Raw genomic sequence first — 19161 nt, 5'->3', positions numbered from 1 at the left:
GGTGTCTTGGCTGTAGCACAAACCTGCAGCCATTTACTGTGCAGGTGGAAGTTCAGGTTTGTACACTCAATTTGCATCAATTATTTGTTTGCCTGTGAAGGACTGACAACATAATGCTTGAGATGGCAATGACAGTCAGTGGCCCATTTTCCCTCCCTATTATCAAACACTGGGGGAATAGAGGAGCCCCAGCTGCCAGGCAGTGTTTCTCCAAAACAGAGCATGCATAAAAATTACATAATGTGCTGGTTTGTTTATTTGACAGTTCCTGTCTCCACAATACTTTCTTTTACAAGCAAAGTCTTGTGCTCTTTTATTCTGCCTTCACACTGAACTGCCCTTCAAAAATATTTCCCAAGTATACCTACAAAATATCCCCAAGCCTATCAATTACCTCTTGATAGCATCTGTTTGGGATACTTCCAGCTGGCATTTAGACATTCTTCCTTTTCTACATAAAAGTCTTCACAATTTTCCTTTCTTTGGGGGGGAATTTAAAAAATCCACCTCCTAACATCTCTAGATGTTTCTCTAGATTTTCTCTCAAGTAATATGAAATCAAGCCAACTGACAAAAATACAGGGCTTTTTAATACTGAAAGGGATGAACACACACCTCAAGGTTACCTGGGCTTCTAGAGAAAATTAACTTGGGTTTAATGGTAATTTTGAAGAATAGTCACAATTTCTAGTACATTCAGTTATTTACAATACAAACACTACAGCATTTAAAATTCTTAAAACCCCAAGTCAGGACAACTCTTCCTAGAAGAACCTTGCAGAAATGTCATTTGACTTTAAGAAAAAAAGTCTTTCAGATGCAAACTCAATCTTGAAGAACAAACTGGGAGAGCTTATCACGTCTCTGGAGGGTGCAAGATCTCATCCCCTTTGCTCCAAAAATGTCCACTTTACCTCAACCTTTTCAGCATGTTTCTCAAAATGAGACTGTACTAATACAACCTGATACTTTTCTTTGACAGAATTCAGTTATTTTTAAGTTATATCAAAAACTGCAGGGGCTGCAATTTGAAAAGAAATTAGTAAAGTACTGATGTAATGCTACACAAGAAATTATTTCTTAAAATGAAGATGATGAGATGAAGGTAAATCATTTTAGTTAGGAACTGATAAAAGGAAATTTTAACAAATATTTCTGAGCATTGCAGTATCAGGCTACAGAGAAAGGTTATTCAGACTTTCCTCAAAGTCTGACATTCAAGAAAGTTCCTCACACCTTCAATCCCAATTCAATCATTTCTCCAAGCATATTCAGGAGAGGGAAAGATGTTATACATTTAGACAGAAATTGCAGTTGCTCTTCCTGCAACCTTCTTAAAGGCATTTCTTTATGGTTGTTTAAATTGGTAAATCTATTTTGATCTCCTCTGATGCAATGACAACTACTGCAATAAAACTGCCTTTAATTCTCAAAACAGGCACTACAACCTCATATGTACTTTTAATTCCTATCTCCAGATGCATTTTACTAACTTTAAGCTAATTGTTGCAACACTACCAAAAAGTCCTTATTATTCCTTTTATGTCAAGAAAATATGACAAGAGGGTAAATTACTCCAAGCCCCAAAATAATCTAAGAGTGTGAGCACTGAAATTTAGGGCTTTTTGAAATTTCAGACTGTGCTGACTCCACTGGATGACACAATTCCCCTCCACAGTTATGGATGTCAGTAGTTAGTAGGTACTAACATTGCAACTACTACTGGCTTTGTAACTGCAATTCTGTGATAGGAGAAACACCATGACTTTAAAAGTGGGTTTCATTTTCTTTGTATGACAGTGTGAAAGATTTATCGCTAATATTTCTCCCTTTGTTTTTATTTTTAAACACTCATTTGTACCTCTTGGCTACCTGTGGTTCTTTCTGTGCAGAATTTATGGCAACTATTTGGAAGATTTCTTTTCATGCAATGATTTTAATAACATTTTATGTGAAAAAAGAATAACCTTTGACTAAAAAGTAATATAAACCTACAAACTCATCTTGTTTATGGCTTTTATCTGTCAAAAATCTCAAGGTATTGGTGGCTTCCCCTCCTTACTCTGTTTCTGACCCTAAACATAGAGTATCTATCTCACATTTACAAGGAAGGAAGTGCCTTCCCTGAGTATGAAAGGAAACCTGGATACTTTCTGTTAATCTCCTGGCAGGTGTTATATTAATCTGAAAGAATCGATCCTGAAGATCAGGTGAGATGACCTCTGATTTTCAAGTTGAATTACTTTGAAGAAAGCTTCATCTGCCTTTCTGGCACACAAGGTATTGCACATACTGCTGCAATTAGCTTTTGGCACTGAAGCAGAAGCAGGGGATTCACATTTCAAATAGAAGCTCTGTCAGGCAGATTCCTTCATCTGTTTTTGATGCAAAAGTCTCTACAATGAAACAGCTTTTCATTAGCAAAAAAGTTTCATTCTGGTTTCCCATTCTAAGCAATAGTACAAGTTGAAAAATCTATCTATTCACAAAGAAGCAAAAACCTAAACAAAAATGTCAAAATCAATTATCTATTTTACTTGGAACATGATAGAAAAGGAGATGAAGAACTGAAGACTCCACTTTATAACACGACTGAAATAAGATGATAAATAGCAGACTTCAGTTTTATAACATTTGTTTCCTGCTTTACAACTTTTTCCTTGTTATTTACGGATCATTGGGCACTTCCAAGAGCATTTCAGACTTCCATAGATCAATATTATGGCCAATTGTATCGGACTGAAACGTTTTTGGAAAACAGAAGTATTTGCAATATTCTGTATAAAACCCACCAAGATATGAAGGAAAGAAAATAGTAGATGAGATTTTGGCTGTGCAAAAATACACAGAAAGATGCCTAAAAGAGCAATGCTAAAACCAGCAAGATGCTCATCTGAAGGCAGCAAACTCTGATTGGGAAATACAAAAACCTCTGCAGCAGCAATATCATGTGTACAAACCCAGCTGGGGGTAACAGGAACAAGGAAAAAGCATGAAGGAATGAAACAAAGGATGAGTACAGGATATTTTTTTCTTGTGCAGGGGAGAAAGAATGTGTAAGCAACAGAAAATGGAATTGCTACAGGAAGTGGTGATCAGTATTGTGTTATAAGAATGACTGGCAACCATACAGAGAGTTAGCAGCAATAATTGTAAAATAATATTCCTGCATTTTAATAGACAGAACTACAGAGCAAAACGTCTTAATATTGACAGTAAGCACACAAAACTAAACAAATAAAAGGTCTGAAAACAGTCTAAATGACTTCTTTCACAGAGAAGAGATCTCTGGCTATTCATCCAAGGAGCGTATCTGTGCCTTGATTTCCACCAGCTCCCACCAGGACACAAGGGATGACTTTTAGAGCCACTGCCAGTGTATTTAAGAGAAAATTATATCAGTTTAACAAAGTGAAAAAAAATCCCTGACTGATGCTGACAGGAAGTGTGAATTTCATGGTTGTATCACTCCTTCCCAAACACTACAATTCATTAATGATCAAGGTCAGCATAAAAGTAGCCTCTTACTAAATAAACAAGCATGTTACATATTAGGTGTGTGAGATGTGCTTCCTGAAAGCTACTTGGCCATAGAATATCTCCTGTTAGATTGTACTGTCTGGAGTAATTCAGCCCTGCTCAAACTGCAGGTACTCAATCTTCTCAGACAACATTAATGCATGTTAATTATGATGTTTTCATTTATTTTATTTGCAAATCTCAGATATGACACAACAAGCAATTAACACTACTATAATACTTGAGAAAGGGCACTACTGTGTGAATATGTATATGAAAATCATGAGTGTTTTTAGCAGATTAACACATGTGGTCATAAGTTTTGTGATAAAACTCAGAGGGGAGATAGAAGAAAGTGGCAGAACTCTTTCAGAAATTCTGTGGAAGAAAGTGATGCAGAAATACAATCAAAGTCCCAGACATTTAGATTTAAATACTGCATGTATCTCTGATATCCTGCACCTCTTTTTCTAAGGAGTTCAATACCTGTAGTAAGAAACAGAATTTTTTTCTCCAAAACAAACATCCTGAGTAGATGAATATAATCCTGGACACATTTACTGATTTCATTGCTGCTTCTCCATAATTGTCATGCATTAGATTTACCTTTATAGTTTGAATTACATTCCTATTGAATGATTCTACATCAAAAAAGGTCTATAGCCACCTCACAGAATAACCTATTCTCTTCATTGCTGCATTGCTATCTGCTCGCCTCATCTTTTTTTTCCTCACAGCATTTTTGCAGCTTCCTGTTGCTAATTTGATCCATAAACTCTGAGCAAAACCAGGCAGGCATAATGTTCAAAAACAGTCTCTTGGTTCCCATTTACTCTACTGGGAATAAGAATGGAAAATATCTGTAATTCCGCACTGCAGAGCAAAGACTTGATGCAGTCAATTGGTCTGTGTCCTTCAGAGCTCTCTTTCAACAAGAGGCACATGAAGTGCAGCAAGAAGGCTGCTAAACCTTCATCAAGGTATTCAGGTAGGTCCCTCAGAGGGGGCTTTGAGGTAGGTGGATAAGGAACAGAATCAAACAAACCCAGCTTAATGAAAAACATTGGATTTTCTCCTGAGCTGTCAATTTACACGACTCCTCCCCACACCCACATACTCATTAGCACTAATCCCACTCCCAATGGAAAAGCAGTTGCTGTTTGTCTGTGAGTGAGTGTCATGTGTGTGTCACGCACAACTTACCTGTCTGATCCACATCTCAGCACACACAAGTCTGGCCAAGGGCTGTTTTTTGTCTAATGGCAACTTATTACCATTTCTGTGTGAATGAATTGCAGTTGTCTTTGGCGTTAAAAGAACCTCTTCACAAATTCACCATGGAACTAACCAAGGAGAGTCAAAACCTCTGAGAAGCATCATGACAGAAAAAGTTTAAATATCACAGCCTCAGCTCCAATGTCCCTATTAACTGTGAGATTCTTTACTTTTTGCACCAACCATTAAAATGCTTCTTCAGTGGAAGAAAAACGTGTTTTAAGTACCTCTGAACACATCCTCCCAGGCCTAATATTCTCTAGGTTGATACCATGTAAGTAAAGTGCCCTAATCCTTTTACAAGTGTAGAGAGCCCTAGGAAAGGCCAATTGGTGAACAGCTCACTTCACAGCAAGAGCAAAACTCACTGCAGAAAGCAATAAACTCACTGTAAAAAATTATACTTGATTTTCGAATCATCCCAAGCTCTCCCTGTACACAAATACTATCGGAAAGAAAACGTTGTGTTGGGATTTCTGTTAATAAAAGTTACTTGAGAAGAATTAGAAGAAACAGTACCCAGTACTTACTCATTGCCCCAGTCCAGTCTCACTGTGAGGTGTCTCTTGACCTCTCGCACCTGATCCTGTGTCAGGTGCCCCGAGAGCAGCTGCCTGCGGAGGTCAATGAGCTCATTCATCACATGCCGCAGTTTGTAGAAAAGATCTACCTTATGTTTCTGTAAAAGCACGTTTTTGGGAGGAGGGGGGAGGAGGGAGAGAGAAAAAGAAAGAGGCAGGGAGGGGAAAAAAGCAGGGGAAAGAAACAGAGGAGGAGAGAGTAAGTTTGGAAAGAGAAAGTGTGAGAAAGAGAGAGAGAGAGAGAAAGAGAAAGATTAATAAGTTACCAAATTTTCATTTAATTACCCTAGAGGAACATCAATCCAGTTTTTATAAGCCTTAAAATATTCACATGAAAAAGTAGTGTTAACTGATGCAATTCAAACTAAATAACTTTTTATTCCTAAGGTTTAGGCTCAATCTGCTAAGAGGCCCATTTTCTGATGGAACCTAATGCTAAATAAGAGGATTCATTAGGCACAGCAGGAATCGCTTATTCCAATCATACAGTAAATGTAAAGTTTTAGATTTAAAGTGATGGAGAGGTAAAAAAGCTTGCTTTCTGTCAGGAGCTAACTGAATGGCTCTGAGCAGTCAGCAACAACAAGTCACCACAACCAGAAAGCATTTTTTAATTATTTGTGATATTCCAGTTACTAAAATTTAGCCAGGTATGAGGGGCATGTGTGAAAATTCATTATCTGGCACTCTAAAAAGGATTAAAACAATTAATAATAAAATCCACCAGGAAAACTACTTCTAAAGAGAAAAATTACCACAGGTAATATAAAAACCCCCACACCACCACCATCAGTAAAGACAAACAAACAGGAAATTCCCCCAGAAAACTTACACAACTAACACTGTAATCCTTTCCAGAAGAACTGGTGTTACTCAGTTATGGAAAAAAAAACCTCTTCACCAAAATCAAATCCCCCAAAACCAGACAGAAGCAGAAATACTTTTTCCCCTCCACAGGAAATAATTATATGTGAGTTCCCCAAAAAGGAAAGTTTGAAGCCATAAAGCAAGGCCACCCACAAGATAAGATAAGGACATGTCCAAACGACTCCACTCTGTGCTTGGTCGGGATTGTGTGGCAAGGGGACTCCTGTCCACACAGTCAGTCTCCAATACTGCATACAACAGCCAATGTGCCATGAAGGAGAACCCAAGAAAGAAAACAAGATTTCCTGTTGCAACTGGATGCTGTTTTTTGAACAACTGAGCTCCATTCCCACTGCTTTGCAAAGGCTGAAATGTTTGAATCTCACTTGGGAAAACACTGAGTAGATGGACTGACATGAAGACTTCATCAGCTGGCACTGCCTTGATCACATATCTGCTTGTACATGAGTGGGTTATAAAAGCCCTCTAAATAAAGACACCTGCATTTACCAAGACTACATCTGATAGAGGAACATCCACAAAGAGAAACATAAGTGTTTTCTGTTGCAATGCATTATTAGAACAAGTGTTTTTCACTTGTTTACCAAAAATAGCTGAGATGAGATGAAAAAAGAACTTCCACCTACTTGAGTTTGTTTCCTATAAGACCACTACATTTGCATGACTTAGGAAAACAGACATCAATGCAATCCATTTTGATATGCAGTTTCTAATTTCTCTGAACCTGATTACACATCTGTTTTGCTGAAGCAGGTTAAGCACAGATGGTATCATCTGTTATTCTTGTCAAACAATTCTGAGATGAAAAGATGCACATTCTTTCAACTCTGCATCAACACTGGTTTGGGTCCTGCTTGAGGGAAAGAAAAACAGACACTGGACCCAAGAGAAAGACATAAATTTCTGGGGCTGAAAACATTTATGCAAGGAAAATACTCATGCATAGCTGATAAGTACAAAATTACTTGATTTTGTTTAGGTTTTATCACTAAGTAAATCCTATATAAGCTGATGATGACAGCAGGTATGGGAAATGTCAATTTTTATATGCTATTGATGTGAACAAGAAAAGGTTGTCACTTTTTTAAACACAAGATGAAGACAACTTGGGACTATCAAAAAAGCAAATTAGGTATATTGTAATAATAAAACAGTTGGCAATGAAATCATCATGAGAATCAGGTCCCAAGCCATCATTTTCAGACTTTCCAAATAAATCTGCTAGGAGAGCCACTTTTTCACTCCTGTAATGATGGTTCAAGGTTATCAAAGCATTCAGGTCCAGAATACTATGTTGGCAAATTACTATCTGTTCTATGGTTATGTTTAAACAGTTATTTTTTACAGAAGTATCAGAACCTCTTACTTTTAATACAAATAAAGGAGATTGCAGAATACAAGTGTTTCACCTGCTTTAAAGCGAATGCACAAGTACTGAGAGAGAGCTAAGCACAGGGTGTCCTTCCAGAAAATGAAGGTCTGTGGCAAGGGAGGAAGAGAGTGAAAAGCCAGAGGAACTGTGGCTGTGATCTCAGGGAAACTGTTATGAAGAACCACAGATGCAAGATCCATTATAGTAAAGGAAAACACTCATGAGAGAGAAAGGAGAGCTAGAAGTGAGTTAAAAGTTGCTTAATTCCAGGTTTGCAGGCAGAAAGAAGTTTCAAACAGTCAAAAACCAGTTTATAACATCCCTCCTCACACTACACATCCTGAGGACTAATGAGCTTCATTTGGGAGAGAAGGAAGGAAGGAGATGCTCACAGTTTAATGACTTCTCTCTTTTAAGATTTAAAAAAACCCCAAAACTTCAAAATTCAACACTAAGCTAAGATAATCAGGATTCGTACCCCTGTGCAAAGCAAACTGTAAAACAGACAACCCAGGACACCACATTTACAAAGAAAAACACCACTAATTTTAAGTATTAGAACCCTACCATTTTAGTTAGAGTAGCACCATAAACAAACCTGAAACTTTATCATCTTGTTAGTATTTAAATGAAAGATATGCAAGTCAGCCTGATGTGCAAGCATTCATTCTGTTTCACAGTAAATTTTCATACAGCCTCTAACCCCTCATTTTTCACTTGGCTTTATCACAAGCTCCAAGCAAGGAGCATTTTATCACTCCATCCAGAATGATTTGCTGTTTGCATTTATAAACATATTTGGCAAATCTGGAATATAAAGGTAAGTATTTCTGCAGAACTTTTACGGTCATAATTAAAATGAGTCACAGACAAAGAACCTGGATGGCCTTAATGAATTGAGACTCTCCTCACAAGCAGCACAAGTCCTCCAACACGTCTTGTTTCCTCATTTTACTATCCCCAGACACAAAAACATTTGCTGTATTTCTTTGATCTGTTAGAACTAACAAGTCACGCTAATCAATGTTTGGATAATCTTCAGATGTGCAGCTATGCATCAAAAAATGGAATTCTGGCAGGTTTGGTTTCTTTTTTTTTTTTTTTTTTTTAATGACTCCATATTAACTCTGTGGAGTTCAAAAGCCAAAGGATGAGTTTGGTGTGGAGCTTTCCCCACACAGCCTCTCTCTCACTCACCCTCTCCAACAGGCTGGGGCAAGGGGAGGAAATAACAATATCTGTGGGTTGGAATAAATACTGGGAGCTAATTCACAAACCACCATCCTGGCAAAACAGACCTCCCTTGGGGGAATTTATTTATTGCCAATTCAAATAGAGTTGGGTGGTGAGATACAAAGACACAAAAATCCCTTGTCCTCAATCACTCTCCTCCCAAGCCCAGTATTTTCCCCCTTTACTCCCAACTCCTGCATCCTCCACACAATCACTTCCTCCCCACACTGGCAGGAGAATGAAGGGGTCAGTCCATGGCAGCTCCTCCCTGCTCACACTTTTCCCCTAGGCCATCCCTGGGTAAGTTCTGCCCTCATGGATCCCAGTATGGCTCCCAGGCTCCATGGCGTGTTTGCCTCCCCCTGCTCGGCTCCAGTGTCCCTGGGGCTGTTTCTCCCCTTTCCCCCTCACCCCCTGCCCAAAGGGTGCTGCCCCAGAGCTGAGTTTGGCCTTGTCCCCCAGCACCATCCCCACAGCACCCCTGGCACAGCACTGGCACAGGGCCTTGGGGTCCCAGCCAGGCCAGAAACCCCAACACACCTGAGCACAAAGCAGGCTCTGCTTCACTGCAATTCCCTGAGGTGACTTGCAAACACTAAGGATACCCCTGTCATTCTCCTCTAAATATATGCCACATAATAATATGAAAATATATAACAGACTGGTATATTACAGAACATGACCTATTTATAGTCATTTTGTTACCATGACTTCATTTACCACCACTGTAAAGTCAGGATTTTGCTTCTCTCAAGAGCAGTCCCTTAAGACATTTCCTATAAAACTGCCTTAGGTTGTAATGGGGGAGAATGGCACAAAAAATTATTTTCCTTATAAAAGCAAGAGAGTAGCTTTTCCCAGGTTCCTTGTTATGGATTTTGGAATCCACATTAGATATTAAAGCCTGCAAGCACCACCAGCACATGAAAGGAAATACCAAAGCTAGAAACAACATAAAAATCCTGCCTTTCTTCTCAGTTTTGTCTGGATATTTTTAATTATGCAAATTACTTTAAGGATTTGTGCAACATTTATAGCTTAGTCTTACTAAAAACTGTAATATTATTACCATACAAAGTTTAAACATCACCTATCAAATTAGAGGGTATTCATCAAGTGCCTGTTGATGAACAAAGGTCAGACTAGAGATCAATACAAGGATGTCTCAGAAATAGGGAAATGAATTGAAGTACAAAAAATTCGTGTGGGAAACATGGACAGTACACAGGTGTTCTGCCTGGCACCCACAGAAAAGGCAGTTTGAGAACACAATCAATACTTGCACATATTCTCCTGCTCTCCATATGTGCCTAGACATCTGGTCCTTTTGGATTACAGAACTAAAATGGACTTTAAAACCACTTTAAAAATACAGACAACAAATAAGGGGAAATAACATCAAGCAAGAATAAAGTTAATAAATTACAACTTCTCCTAATTAAAGCTACAAACCCCATTACAAAGCATTGAGGACCATGCTGGAGTTTTCCCAAGAGGCTGGGTTTGAGCTCACCCCTCTGACACAGCACCATTGAACACTCAGAGTTATTGGACCACAGAAAGTTAAGGTTGGAAAAGACCTCTATGATTGTCAACTCCAATAAACAACATTAGTCTTTCAAATCAAGTAACAGACTGAGAAAGGCATCTCAGTTTATTTTCCTTCTTCTATCCTGAAAGTCTCTATTTATTAATTCTCAATTTATTCATAAGGATGCATTACCATGAATTGTATTTATTTTGTCTTATGAATATTCATAGCTTTTAGCTTCAAACAGAAATTATTTACTCCAATAAAAATCTATTTAAATTGATTCTCTACTGTATTCACAGAGAGCATTTCAATTTACAGTTTGCAATAAAGCACAGTAAATCAGAGTGACAGAAAAAATAAGTCCTTCAGACTCTGGCCATTGAAAATGAGTAAAATAGCTTAAAATACAGACATGTGACAAGGGAAGAACTTAAGCAGTAAAAAGAATGATGTAACATCAATAAAGAAAGCAAAAGCAGAGAAAAAACAACAAAACAAAGCCTGTACAAGATAAGCAGAGATGTTGCTACAAGCTTTTCCTTTATATTAGATTAAATGACATGTCTGAATTACCATATATCATACTTTAGTAGTACAGTAATTTTTTCTAGATATTCTACATCCTTATGCTTCTACCAAAGAGTTCAAATGCTTGAGCTAAGAGCTGAAAGATTTATTGAATTTACATCAGCAACTTCACAAAAAAGTTCTTGGCACTCTTGGCAACAATCCAATGAGAAATCAACAATTCTGGCTTTCCCTGAGCCACGAAATAAAACTAAATTTTCAAAAGAACAAAGCCTGTGATATGAAGCTCTAAATTACAGAGAAGCTGATTGGATGCAGGCACCTCACACTAGCAGTGTACAATACAAACTTCTCACCCCTCCTTATTCCCCTCATTTCTCCTAAATGTATTAGAAACTTCACTTGTGCACTGCTTGTGCTGACCTCCCCCTCTCCTGAGGAGCACTTAATGTGCTTTACCAGAAACCTTGTGCAGCAAAGCAACAACTCGATTGCCTTCAAAATAATTTCAGAACTCCATTGGATTGTATTGAACATTAAAAAAAATGAAAAGCATTCAAATTCTTTATAATAAACAGAAAACAACAATTGTTTGTTCTGCTCCAAAACCAAAATGGTGTATTTAAATCAAAGCTATCTGCCAACACATCCAAAAACCTGGTGATATCTTCGATCTGTTCCAAACCGTGAATACCCTACAGCCTTCAGAGCTCTACACCCCAGGCAGAGGGGAACCCAGGCAGCACCGCAGCAAGGGCAGCACTTGGGGTACAACACAACACAGAACAGTAAGTCCTCACAATGTTATCAAAGCTCTTTTGCCTTGAAAAAGCTGTTCTCCTTCCTCACGTCTCCTAGGAAGGACAATGGGTAATATTTAAACCTGTTGTCACAGTGCTCTGTATTTAACAAATCAACCCATCTCAGTTCAAGCTCTCCACAGAATATTATGAAGAAAAATGTCTTTACGAAGGGTTAGTCCCAATCTATTGCTCTTCTTCAAGAAGAAAAGTTTTCTTGAAGAGAAAAAAAGATTTGTTTGTATCACCTCACAGTTAAACCTTAAATGTTTAACTTACAGGTGCAATTCAGAGCCTAGTTTTATTTATAGTAACTCAGTACAGTACAAACAACTTCTCCACTCTAAAAATAAGTTATGCCACACATGCAAATAGCTCTGAGAACAAGTTATTACACTCACTGGCAGTCAAGATGTGCATCTTGACTCTCATATCTCTGCCTTATTTACAACTTCGGATACCTGAGTTGTCTGATTCAGCAACTTGGGGCAAGTATGAGATGACAACATGTAATAGTTAGAGAAACAAGTTAAATCTGAGACAATTCTGGTGTCTGACTTCCTGCTGTCAGTATTCACATGCTGTTGCTACTCTTAGGCATCATCATCATCATGAGGAAATGCAACTTGGCCAGCATGAGACAGGTATGCTGAGGCTAAATTAGCATTGTTTAGCTTTTTTGGAAAACAGAAAAAATAGGATGCAAAGAAAGGTGATTGGTATACTTCAGGAAAAATTACAAGGGGTTGTATGGGATAATTACTGTGGTAAAAGGAAAATTTTTGTTGAAGAAATACCCTAAAGTGGCTGTCTTGAACCCATCTCTATCCTGGTTGCCACTGCTGACAGCTGAGGGCTGGAGAAAAACCTACCTAATGAGATTGTGGCACAGCCTGCAGCTTACCATTGCTTTGCTGAGATTGAATTGAGTTCCTAAATCTTCAGGAGCAACAGCAACATTAACCTCATTTCCTAATATCATCATAAACTTTTAACAAAGCTTAAGGAAATGGAATTGAAGGGGATAAACTTAGAGGTTTAATTCTTCATTTCTATAATACTGCAAAACAAGAGACATTAACACCCCTTTTCAATCCATATTACATTTACTGAAGTCAGTTCTAAATCCTTTGGATATTAAATGTACTTATTTGTTTTTATGTTGCAAGAACATTTTCTTCTAGACATTCTTAAATGTAAGAATGTACAATTTAGGATAAATTTCCATTCTGAGGAAAAAGAAATATGCATGCAAGGCTTTTGCTATTTAATTAAGGATGACTCCCCCCAGTTTTGAATGATTCCATCATGACATGGACGTGTTAGAATACAATATGAAGGCAGTACATTTTGCTTCATCATATTTCTTCAGAAGTATTATGAACAAGACTAGATAAAGACAAGTTAGCCTTGTGAAAGACAATACACCAAGGAAACAGCCCAAGAACATGAAAGAGGCTTCTTTTTCCCACTGTAATCTTCTTTCAGGTTGTGATCCTGCTTTTTGTCCTGCTCCCTCCCCTCAGGATGCTGAGCTCTCCCATCTCAAGGTCACTGCTGCTAAGGATGCCTTTGACCTTCACATCCCCACCCTGCCCTCCCCTGTTTGTAAATCTGAGGTCCCAGCAGTGAAGGAGCTTCAATAAGCAGAACTAGAATTGGCACCAAATGTTCCCTGCTCACATCATCAACCTCCATTTTTTTTGTAGATTTGATTCCCCTATTTACATTAAAACCACAACCATAATGGTATATAATAATAATGGCCCTTTCCTTTCCGAAATAATTTGCTGAATCGTGTGGTGTTCCATGGGGGAGAACTGATGGTCTTGAAATACAGCAAGTGTATTTCTTTTCCCCTCAGAAGTTCTGGTCCCACAAAGCTTGGAATGTTGGTAAATCTGTCTGAAAGAGGAGCACTTCCAACCTCCTGCTGGAACCTCTGTCCCAGCCATCCCACATGCCTCCTGCTAGAACCACTGTGAGTGCCAGCAGAAGCCACTTATCCTGATGGACTGGAAAAGGGGAAGCTGTGGGGCCTTTACATGACAAAGATGTAAACCTGGAGGACTTGAAGACACCGCATTTGATACTAACTGGTGCTATTTACCAGTAAGATGAGTAATAAATGAAAACATTCTGCTCTAAAAGAAACTGAAGCAATATTGGCTCAGTGTGGAAGCCGCTGTATTTCATACTTTCAGAAGAATTTTTACCATCATTTAAATGCAAAAGAAATGAAGGCATTCAGAAGCTTCCTACCCATAACTAAATGGTTACATGCTTTTGTAAATACAACATATCCCTCCACAAAAATCAGTTTCAAGGTTATTTTCTGCGTGACAGAGAATTATATTACCTTTTACATCAGTTTTAAAGTGCCTTTGTTTACACTTTGAATAAACATATTTATTGAAGTGGTATTAATAAATAATTAACATTCATATTAATTGATAATAGTAATGCTAAGTTAGAACTTGCATGATAAATATGTTTGAAGAAATTCAAACTGATTACCATATATTTATTACAAGTTTTATCAGATAGTCTCCCCTTAGTAGTGCCTTACTGTGCCCAACTCTCAAGCTGAAAAATACTTTCTCCCTAAAGCATTTCCATTGCATTTAAATCAAACATCTGCTCTTTCAATGCTATTTAAATTCTTAAAAGGGAACTTGACATCCAGTGGGGTTCAAGGGTATAACCTGATACTTTCACCCTTTTCCCAGCTCCTCTCACACAGTGTCCCACAGGGCACAAAATTAATATTCTCCTTCATACACTGGAGAGTTCTAAGAGGAGTATTACTGCTTTGGACCTGACAAACACAGCAGTACTTCAGAGAAAAAAGCTCAAAAGAAGTCCCAGAGTCTGCAGGACTTGGTCAGTACAAGTCATCTTGAACATCTTGAACAATTCTTTGTCTCTGTCAGGATCTGTGCAGGTCATGCAACACAAGTTCATTATGTTTGAGAAGATTTTGCCAAAAGGCATTTTAAAGTAGCATTGGGGGCACTTAAAATACTAAGAAAGAAAACCACGAGCAAAACACACACCATTATTCCCACAAAGTATAGAACACAGAGCATTATTTGCAAACCGGTTTGATTAGCGCATTTTGTAATTAATGATCCTGGGCATGGTGCCACCATTTGTCCTGCAACATCTCTGTGAATCCCCAAAGAAAATTGCTGACTGCATTTCAGTGGTTTTCCAGCTAAACTATCTAATGGAAATTCAGAACAGTGAAGACATTTCAACTATGCTTCTCACAGATAGGTTCCAGTCATTTTCACTCCTCTAAAAGAGACAATTTCAGCTTCAAAGGAAAGATTCTAAGCAAAAAAGTCTATGGGTTTGCAAAATCCAAGACCACTGCCCAGCAGAGGAAAATCTTTTACAAGGGAAATAGTAGCACATTTACCCAGCAATTTAAATGGAGATTGATCCATTTCTACTACTCCACACAGATGTTTATCACAACTTTAATCCTTCCTGGAAGCCCTAATTTTGTCTATACAAAATAGTAACTTTGCAGAGTTCAGAAAACAACACAACTGTGTTTTAAGATTAAGACCAAGATGCACTGAAATCATGTACACCTTACTAGTAAGCTCAGGATTGTTTGGAAGGTGAGCTGATCACCCAAATTATCTTCTAACTTAAAAAATCAACAGATTTCAAAATTTTCTGTTTCTGTTGTGCATTATAATGCTGTTATTTCTGCTCAAACACCAGATATGAAACACAGAATTGTGAGAATATGAAAATCAGAATTTTCTTACACATGAGGATTTTCTCACTACTGAAGCAATGATTCTTAAGGCTCTTTGAGCTATTTCAGACTATGCAAACTCCTGTTGATTTATCAACAGTTTTACCAGTAATGCTCAATGATAGTTCAGACACATTTTATGCCTCCCACCACCTCTACCAAAAAAAAAAAAAAAAAAAAGAAAAAGAAAACAAGTACAGGAGCCACAGCTCTTGTTTCTGCAAACCATGTCTGATGCTCCTACTTTGGAGCATGACAGGAGGAGAAATAAAGGGCAGAATAAAGGGATCCATACATTTAAACCAGCAGCTGTTACCAGTGACTACCTAACTGTCCCTCTGTTACGTGTTCAATTCTGGACTTTAGTGATTATACTAGATGAATAAAATGTTTTTAAAGTGGAAGATCCAAAGAGTATCAGTTGTGGCAATGACCAGCAGCATTTGCCTGGAGCCTCAATCTCAGAGGGGTCATGGACACAAAGCTCTTGAGAGCAGCAATTGGGATATTTGGGAAGCCAGTACAGACACTTCTGAACCTTGCAGGCCATGGAGGCTCTGCTCAGGTGCAAAGATCACATTGTTTTAGGGATGATGCCTCCAGAGAACAAATAACAAACGGAATTGCACTGTGTGATCTACTCAGATACTCCATGACAAGACAGTTTGGGTTTCAGAACAGCCAGAAATACTGTTAGGAAGAGCCAGATCCATCAAAGTAAGATTTATGTAAACAAGTAATTTCTTCTGCAGCTCCACACATGGCCTCAGGAAAAATACTGGGAAAATAATAACTGATTCAAATGCAAGCTAAGCTACTTCACCCCATGAAAGAACATGTGAAGCTGAGGAGCTTTACACTCTGGCACTGAGCTGGTAGCCATCCCATAATACAGCAGGACTGAAAACAAATTACAATTTAGCAGTTAAACAAAAAACCACAAGAAAGAAAAGCAGAATGCAGCAAATAGGATGTAAATTATAAATAAAGCCTGGTTTTAAAGATTTGTTTTCACTCGTTCTGTAAAATATTCCCGTTTTTGGTAAATAAAAAATTAAAATAGTTCAAAGATGAGTGGCAAAATTACAAATAAAAAGCTAAGAGAAAATAGGTAAAACTCCCAGGATAAAAAATTAATTCCAGCCTCTTCAATTTAAAAAGGTTTGTTCCATGTATGTGACAAAAACAGTGCAAATATTTGTAATAGACCTGTGGCTGGCAGCTGTTAAAGCTGCAGATTTTAAACAAAGCTCCCAATAACACTAGAACAAAAACATGTTTTTCGACTCTGGGCATCTCGTTATTAGAAAAATATCAAAGCATTCCTGTTAGTGTGGAAGTGCAGGTAGTTCCTGAGCTTTTTTCCATCTACTTTAAATAAGGTCACCTTCTGAGGTGGAAGTTGGGTGTTTCCACTGGAGCTGAGGATGCTCCCCAGACAAAAGGCAAACAGAAAGGAAGAAAAATACCACTGCACAGGGACTCTGGTTAAAAGCTCCAGTTAATAAATGCCACTACAGCACTGTCAGCAGCATTATTTCCTGCCCTCCAGGACACAGTGAACCCAACTGCTAAACGTGCCTGGAAGGCAAAGGAATCAGCTCCTGACTCACCCTGACACCTTTACCAGGCAACTGAACCATTTCTGGTGAGCTCCCACTCAAAGATATCCAAAATATCTGCTGTTCTCTACACTGTTTGAAACGTAAGAAAGCAAAAAAAAGGTACTGAATGTCAATCTTTTCCACAGTTTCTATATAAATAGCCAAAAAGCATGTCCTCACCAAGGAGATAAGTCATCTAAAACCACAAAGAATGTGTTTAAAGGGGTACAAGAATTAGCACATCATCTCTGAAAGGCATCACCACACAAAGACTCCTAAAAAATCATTAGTCTTTTGCATACAATTCTCTTGCCTGAAAGAATACAAAACACATCAGTGCAGCACATCCACGACCTCATAGCATATTTTTTTGTGTTTTAGTAATGCTGTTTTTCAACACAGCTGGTCCTGACTAAACAGATTTAAAGATTCATCCATTCCAAGACTATAAAGGATTATTGTGATTATCTAGTCTGACTTCCTGCAGGGCACATGTCATAGAAACCTGCTCACAGATTGCTGCAACATACTTCCTCCAGGATAATGTGGCAACAAATCATTTAAAATACAATCTAGCCTTGTTTTAAAGATATCAGTAATAAAGAAACAACTGCTTTCCGTGATTAATTTATTGCTAATCACCCTAATTATAAAGCATCCCTTCAATTCTATTCCAAATTTGCAGGGCTTTGCTTTGTAAACACTGGGCTTTGTCCTATTTTTTTTTTTGTACAGAACTGACAGATTGTTGACAGATTACCTCAATTATCAATCATCTACCTGCAACCCTCCTCCACGTACCCATTTATAAGTCTCAATAGGCTGACTCCTCACTCAGCTTCTGCAGTTTGAGCAAATGTGCAAAGTAATCTCTTCATTCTGTCAGGCTTCTGCTGGAACATTATTCTCACTTTTATTTATTTAATTATCTATTTTTATCTGTTATACATCAAGAAGATGTGGCTAAACAGGTAATCTTTCAAGCAATAATGAGAATATCCAGAAAACATGGTAAATTTTAAAGGTTGGGTTTGACTCTGACTTTTTAGTCTGGAAATGACAAAAATTACAAAAATAATTTCAACCAAAAACTTGCAGAAAAGAGAAATGGAATGAACTCTTACCCTTGTTCACGGAAAATAGGATAAGGAGTAACAAGAAGGATGGAAGATTGAGCACAGGCTTCAGAAAAAAACTGTAACGTATGGGCCAAAAAGTATCGAATTTTTGAGAGGCTGCAAAATCTCCACTGTTGCAGATTTTTTTTTTTTTTTTTTTTTAAACAGGCAACACAAGTTGAAAATGCCATAGCTGGCCATTAACTTGTGTAAAGGACTCAGATGGACTGAATAACCTGGAGATCCACTGCAGGTTGTCCCTCCTAGGACACCTTGTCATCATGGATCACCTCAGATCCTTTCTGGCTTTTCCCCATCTATTTTGAAGAGGACACTGCAGAATCAGTAGCAGCTGCCCAGCAATCACCTCCTTCAGTTTACACAGAGAATTTTTCAATTATTTTCCCCCTCTGCCCCTCCAGATGCCCCCCTGTCTAGATAGGCAAGACTTCTCATCCTCTTAGCTGTCAAAACCAAGGAAGAGGCTGATGTTGGATTGGTTTGCCATAATAATGTTTCATCATGTTAAGTGTCACTGCACCTCAGGACACAAACACCATCTGTGGGTCCTTGCTATATTTGGATGTATTGGAGCCAGTGCTGTTTAAATGAGCCAAGTAGCTGACAGAAACCACACAATTTCTGAACTAATCATTGTTTAACTTCCTATTTCTGCACCATCAGCAATTTTTATGTGACTGCACTGATTTTTTCTGATTCCTATAAATAAGACTAGTGAGTAACTGACTAGAACACATCCCTGCAGGTCATTATTACAAGCAGCAGCACTGAAAAAATTCTCCATTTTCAACTGCTTTGTTATCAATCCATCTTTTTTAAACCACTTAGTAAGTTCAAGATTTAATTCTACACTGGTAATTTCTTTAATCACAGTGTCAAGGGAGGGTTAGTTAATAGCATCAGATACTGGAAA

The 19161-nt window shown here is 38.1% G+C and overlaps 1 protein-coding gene across 10 annotated transcripts in view; it reads right to left on the bottom strand.

The window, feature by feature from the left end:
• Positions 1 to 19161, bottom strand: part of DOCK3 (dedicator of cytokinesis 3) — a 184152-nt gene that overhangs the window by 118322 nt on the left and 46669 nt on the right. For all 10 annotated transcript variants that reach the window (XM_085072932.1, XM_085072929.1, XM_085072930.1 and 7 more), the window contains exon 6: positions 5325 to 5473. In XM_085072932.1, coding sequence (XP_084929058.1) covers positions 5325 to 5473 — 149 coding nt within the window. The remainder of the gene's footprint in view (positions 1 to 5324; positions 5474 to 19161) is intronic.

Source organism: Lichenostomus cassidix, chromosome 12 (assembly GCF_008360975.1).
Source record: "Lichenostomus cassidix isolate B80296 chromosome 12, HeHo_3.0, whole genome shotgun sequence".
In the NCBI taxonomy this organism is placed as follows: Eukaryota; Metazoa; Chordata; class Aves; order Passeriformes; family Meliphagidae; genus Lichenostomus; species Lichenostomus cassidix.
The sequence above is the reverse complement of the archived record's forward strand: the minus strand, read 5'-3'. Positions and strand labels throughout refer to the sequence as shown.